The sequence below is a fragment of the Rhinopithecus bieti genome, unplaced genomic scaffold (assembly GCF_001698545.2).
Source record: "Rhinopithecus bieti isolate Rb0 unplaced genomic scaffold, ASM169854v2 scaffold_39998, whole genome shotgun sequence".
In the NCBI taxonomy this organism is placed as follows: Eukaryota; Metazoa; Chordata; class Mammalia; order Primates; family Cercopithecidae; genus Rhinopithecus; species Rhinopithecus bieti.
This window is the reverse complement of record NW_016816687.1, coordinates 1,134,345-1,140,751: the sequence shown is the minus strand read 5'-3', so window position 1 is coordinate 1,140,751 and position 6,407 is coordinate 1,134,345. Positions and strand designations below refer to the sequence as shown.

Here is a 6,407-nt window from a genome sequence, read left to right as displayed (position 1 = left end):
AAAAAAAAAAAAAAAAAAAAAGGAAGGCTGGGAGTGGTGGCTCAAGCCTGTAATCCCAGCACTTTGGGAGGCTGAGACGGGCGGATCACGAGGTCAGGAGATCGAGACCATCCTGGTTAACACGATGAAACCCCGTCTCTACTAAAAAGTACAAAAAACTAGCTGGGCGAGGTGGCGGGCGCCTATAGTCCCAGCTACTCGGGAGGCTGAGGCAGGAGAATGGCGTAAACCCGGGAGGCGGAGCTTGCAGTGAGCTGAGATCCGGCCACTGCACTCCAGCCTGGGCGACAGATCAAGACTCTGTCTCAAAAAAAAAAAAAAGGAAAAAAAAAATCTCAGGCCTGGGCACAGTGGCTCATACCTGTAATTGCAGCACTCTGTGAGGCCTAGGCAAGAGGAATGTTTGAGCCCAGGAGTTTGAGACCAGCCTAGGCAACATAGCAAGACATCTCTACAAGAAATAAAAATTAGCTGGACGTGGCAGTGTGCGCCTGTAGTCCTATCTACTAGGGTGGCTAAGGCAAGAGGATCGCTCGAGCCCAGAAGGTCAAGGCTGCAGTGAGCTATGATCATGCCATTGTACTCCATCCTGGGTGACAGAGTGAAACCATGTCTCTAAAAAAATTAAAAGATATAAAAAAATTTTTAATAGACAATACCTAAAAACTACTTTTAAAATATGCTATGGGGCTGGGCACAGTGGCTCAGGCCTATAATCCCAGCACTTTGGGAGGCCAAGGTGAGCGGATCACTGGAACCCAGGAAGTCAAGACCAGCCTGGCCAAACACGGTGAAACCCCATATCTACTAAAAATACAAAATTAGCTGAGTGTAGTGGCACCGGCCTGTAATCCCAGCCACTTGGGAGGCTGAAGCTGGAGAATCGCTCGAACCTGTGAGGCGGAGGCTACAGTGAGCCAAGATTGCACCACTGCACCCCAGCCTGGGCGACAGAGTGAAACTCTGTCTCAAAAAACAAATAAATAAAAATAAATGAATAAAAGAAAATATGCTATAGTCTGAATGTCTGTACCCTCCCAAAGTTTGTGTATTAAAACCTAATCATCAGTGTAATTATTAGGAAGTGGGGCCTCTCAAGAGGTGATTCAGTCTTGGGGCGGAACCTTCAAGAATGGAATATATGCTTTTAAAACAGGCCCAAGGGAGCTCATCACCTTTTCTGCCATGAGGACACAGGTAGAAGGCCCCACCTATAAACCAGAACATGGGCCTTCAGCAGATACCGAATCTACCCACACCTTGGTCTTGGACTTCCCAGCCTCCAGAACTGAGAAATATATTTCTGCTACTCATAAGCCACCTAATTGGAGGCATTTTGTTATAGCAGCCCACATGGACTAAGACACCATACTCGCCAAAGTGAAGAGCTGTCCCCTTAGGTCATTCATGTAGAGAGCATTCAACATACCAGCTTCTGGAAGAAGTCTGTGACTGTCAGCTTGGAGAACTGGGGCAATATGATGTCAACCTCTTGCTCAGTTTTAGCTAGAAAAGAGCATTAGAAATGGGAGCATAAATGTTTCTGTAATTGAAAGTGATCCTTATAGCCCGGTGTTGTGGCTCACGCCTGTAATCCCAGCACTTTGGGAGGCCGAGGCAGGTGGATCACTTGAGGCCAGAAGTTCAAGACTAGCCTGGCCAGCATGGTGAAACCCCATCTCTATTAACAATACAAGAATTAGCCAGGTATGGTGGCAGGTGACCGTAATCCGAGTTACTTGGGAGGCTGAGGCAGGAGAATCGCTTGAACCCAGGAGGCAGAGGTTGCAGTGAGTTCACGCCACTGCACTGCAGCCTGAGTGACAGAGGAAGACTCCGGAAAAAAAAGAAAAGAATAGAAAGTGATCCTTGGGAAGGAGACGGTACAGAACTTTCTCTTAGTCACGCATCCTTCCCCTCGGTTTAGACAAGTAGTACGAGAAGATGGAACACAGCTCAACCCCCGACCTAGGGTGAACTCTATCTTCCATTTAGGTACCTCCTGTGAGCCACAGGAGGTATAACTCATTCCTGAGCTGGGACCAGGGAGTGATAACCAGACACATTCCCCACTGATGGGGTTTCCTGATACGTAAGGGGCTTAGTGGGCTTCTCTGGCACTCATAAAACTCTACTGAGGATGCCGGGCACAGTGGCTCACGCTTGTAATCCCAGCACCTTGGGAGGCTGAGGTGGGAGGATCATCTAAGGTCAAGAGTTCAAGACCAGCCTGGCCAACATGATGAAACCCCATCTCTACTAAAAATACAAAAAATTAGCCAGGTATGGTGGCACGCGCCTATAGTCTCAGCTACTTGGGAGGCTGAGGCTTGAACCAGGGAGGCAGAGGTTGCAGTGAGCTGAGATCACGCCATTGCACTCCAGCCTGGGTGACAAGAGCGAAACGACCTCTCAAAAACAAACAAACAAACAAAAAACCTATTGAGAAGTCATCTATGTTTCAAGTGTTGTTATGGAAGTTCCATGCCTCACTGTACACAGTCCTGGGATACTGTGCTTTCTGTTTTCATCATTATTACTATTTTGAGACAGGGTATCGCTCTGTTGCCCAAGCTGGAGTGCAGTGGTGCGATTACAGCTCTCTTGCAGCTTGACCTCCTGGACTTAAATGATTCTCCTGCCTTAGCCTCCCCAGTAGCTGGAACTATAGGTATGCATCACACCTGATGATTTTTTTTTTTTAACTTTTTGTAGAGATGGGTTCTCACTACCTTGCCCAGGCTGGTCTCAAACTCCTGAGCTCAAGTAATCCTCCTGCCTCAGCCTCCAAAAGTACTGCGATTACAGGTTTGAGCCACTGTGCTTGACCTTTTCATTATTAACGTGGTATGAAGATTTCCCAGTGAAAAGGAGGTTTGGCAAATAATGACCATAGACAGCTACATACCCCCACCAGCATCTTTCACAGCAGGCTCAGACTACCCTTAACATAAGGCTGGTCAATTTCTAACAAAGGATCCCAGGGCAGACCGATTCTACATGAGAACAACAGCATAAAAAGTGTATCTAGGCCAGGTGTGGTGGCTTACCCTGGTAATCCCAGCACTTTGGGAGGCCAAGACAGGCAGATCACTTGAGGTCAGGAGTTCGAGACCAGCCTGGCCAACATGGTGAAACCCCCATCTCTACTAAAATACAAAATTAGCTGGGTGTGGTGGTGGGCGCTTGTAATCCCAGCTACTCAGGAGGCTGAGGCAGAAGAATCACTCGAACCCGGGAAGCAGAGGTTACAGTGAGCCGAGATCACGCCACTGCAGTCCAGCCTGGGCAACAGAATGAGACTCCGTCTCAAAAAGAAAAGAGAACTCCAGGGCAAAAGCAGCACCTCGGTCCCTGCCCGGTGCTGCCCTCCCAGTGCCAAGCACACAGCAAGGGCTTGCTCAACCCCCACAGGCCAGGCGTGCTCTTTCCACGGCACAGGCACCCCCGCAGAAGGCACACAGTCTAGGTTACTCACCAACAACACTGGGGGCGTCGATCAGGTTCAGCAGGTCATCGTCCTCCTGGTGCTGGGCGTACGTGAGCCGGGAGCGTTCCTGTGCCGCACACAGCACCTTCTGTAGCACCTCAATGCTCCGCAGCTTCTTGCACAGGCTGGCCTCCCTCACCGACTCCTCGTGATGAGTCATGGCTCTGCGCAGGTGGGACTTCCCTGAAGACGGAAGCCAGCACCCACGTGACTTGCAGATCCACCAAGCAGAGCATAAGGGCCCAAGGGGCAGCCCAAGAGGTTGGACGTTCTCTTTTCTAAAGGATCTGCCTGGATAGCTAGAGCCTCTGATACCCTACCTTGTTTTAACCTGAGTGCCTGAGTGCCTCTCTCCTAGCAGAGAGAGCCGGACAGACTCCCTTTTAGTTTCTTCACTTGCAGCCCCTTTATCCCCCTTAAGGGAATAACTAGTGCAAGGCTGACTCCAAGCACATCCAGGAATGCAAACTGCTGATAAGATACTGAGGCAGGCTGTACCAGCAGCTCCTAGGGATGTGCTCAGTGGAAGGTACTTAAAGCCCCTGCATTTATCTCTTAGTGATAGTTTAAGCCTCTGCACCTGGAACTGTTTATTTTTTGTAACTGCTTCTATAACCAATTAATTTTTTTTTTTTTTGAGACGGAGTCAGTGGCGGAGTGCAGTGGCGTGATCTCGGCTCACTGCAAGCTCCGCCCCCCGGGTTCACGCCAACCAATTAATTTTTTAACTTTTTTGCCTATTCTGCTTCTGTAAAATTGCTTCAGTTAAACCCCCGTCCCCTATTTAGACCTTAGTATAAAAGAAAAGCTAGCCCCTTCTCCGGGGCCAAGAGAATTTCGAGCATTAGCCATCTATTGGTCGCCGGCTAATAAAGGACTCCTGAATTAGTCTCAAAGTGTGGCGTTTCTCTGTTACTCACTTGGTTACAACAAGCCTTTTATTAAAATAGTATTTTATTTCATTTTTATATTTTATATTTAGAGACAGGGTCTCGCTTTGTTTCGCACACTGGAGTACAGTGGTGCAATCATGGCTTACTGCAGCCTCAAACTCCTGGGCTCAACTGAACCTCCCGCTTCCGACTCGTGAGTAGCTGGGGCCACAGGCATGCACCACCACACTTGGATAATGTTTTCATTATTATTATTTCATTATCATTGCTGTGTTGCCCAGGCTGGTCTCAAACTCCTGGCCTCAGGCAATCCGCCTGCCTTGGCCTCCCAGAGTGCTGGGATGACAGGCGTGAGTCACTGCACCCAGCCCAAGCCTCCCTTAAATGCATATGTAATAAGCTCACTTGTGTCCATAAGATGTTCAACAAATATTTACCAAATGTGCTGGGCACTAGAGATAAAGCAATGACTAACCAAACTGCCCCCACATTCATGGAGTTTATATGTAAGGGCTGAAGACAGGTAACTAACAAGCCAAGAAATATGTAATGGATGGGTGGTGATAAGGTTATGGAGAAAAATAAAGCAGGGTAAGCGGAGATGGTGAGAGAAGACTGGGAATGGGGTTGTCCTATGACGGGTGACCGAGGAAGGCTTTTTTTTTTTCTTAAGACGGAGTCTTGCTCTGTCACCCAGACTGGAGTGCAGTGGCACGATCTTGGCTCACTGCAACCTCCGCCTCCCAGGTTTGAGCGATTCTCCCACCTCAGCCTCCCGAGTAGCTGGGACTAGAGGCATGTGCCATCACATCTGGCTACGTTTTTGTATTTTTGGTAGAGACTGGGTTTCTCCATGTTGCCCAGGCTGGTCTCAAACTCCTGACTTCAAGCTGTCCTCCCACCTTGGCCTCCCAAAGGGCTGGGATTGCAGGCCTCACGTGAGCCACCACACCTGGCCAAGGAAGCCTTTGTGATATGGTCCTTTTTGAGCAGAACCCTGATGGATGTGAAGGAGCAGCAGGTGCGAGGGCCCTGGGGCAGGGGCACACGCAGGTGTTCAAGGGCAAGGAGGAGCTAGGGTGTGCCTGGAGGCAGGGAGGGCGGGAGAAGGGGAGAGAATGAGTGCAGGGAAGGAGGAGGACCAGATCATGGCGGACCTCACGCGTGTGAGATGAGGGCTCTCACTCCTGTTCTGCGTGATGTGGGAGCCCATTAGGGTGTGAGCAGAGGGCTGATGTGATACGATCTGTGTGACCAGACTCTGACGGGGCGCCAGGAAAACCAGCTATGAGCAGGGCAAGCCACGTGACCTCTCTGGGTCTCTGTTTCCTCAGCTGTAAAACGGAGATGCCACGAGACCCACCTCATAGTGTTGTGTGGGGTTTCAGTGAGTGAATGTTTGTTACATAAGCACTGTACACGTGTAGCTTCCACCAGGGCAGCAGGGTTAAAGTGGCCAGATTTGAGATGCGTTTTCTAGGTACAGCCAAAGGGATTTGCTAATCAAATGTAGGGTGAGAAAGTAAGACAAGAGGTTAGGTGTGGTGGCTCGTGCCTGTAAAACCAGCACTTTGGGAGACAGAGGCAGCAGGATCGCTGGAGGCCAGGAGTTCAAAAACAGCCTGGGCAACATAGCCAGACCACGTCTCTACAAAAACCTTTTTACAATATTAGCCGGGCGTGGTGGTGCATGCCTGTAGTCCCAGCTACTCAGGAGGATCACTTGAAGCCCGGAGTTCAAGGCTGCACTGAGCTGTGATTGCATCACTGCACTGCAGCCTGGGGGACAGCAAGAGGCTGTCAAAGCAAATGAAAGAAAAGGAAAGAGGAAAGGAGGGAGGAAGCATAGATAGGGAGGAGAGAGAGAGAGAAAGGAAAGAAGGAAAGAATGAAGGAGAGAAAGGAAAGGGAAGAAAAGGAAAGCAACAAGGAACAAGGAAAGGAGAGGGGAGGGGAGGGGAGAAGGGGAGAGGGGAAGGGTGAGGGGAAGAGAGGAAGGATGAGAGGAGAGGGGAGGGGAGGAG

At 49.7% G+C, this 6,407-nt stretch overlaps 1 protein-coding gene across 1 annotated transcript in view; it reads right to left on the bottom strand.

The window, feature by feature from the left end:
• The window catches only part of RHPN2 (rhophilin Rho GTPase binding protein 2), a 90,488-nt gene that overhangs the window by 12,364 nt on the left and 71,717 nt on the right, over nucleotides 1-6,407 (bottom strand). The window contains exons 9-10 of the mRNA XM_017855043.1: nucleotides 3,479-3,673; nucleotides 1,430-1,506 (exon numbers count right to left, since the gene is read on the bottom strand). Coding sequence (XP_017710532.1) covers nucleotides 1,430-1,506; nucleotides 3,479-3,673 — 272 coding nt within the window. The remainder of the gene's footprint in view (nucleotides 1-1,429; nucleotides 1,507-3,478; nucleotides 3,674-6,407) is intronic.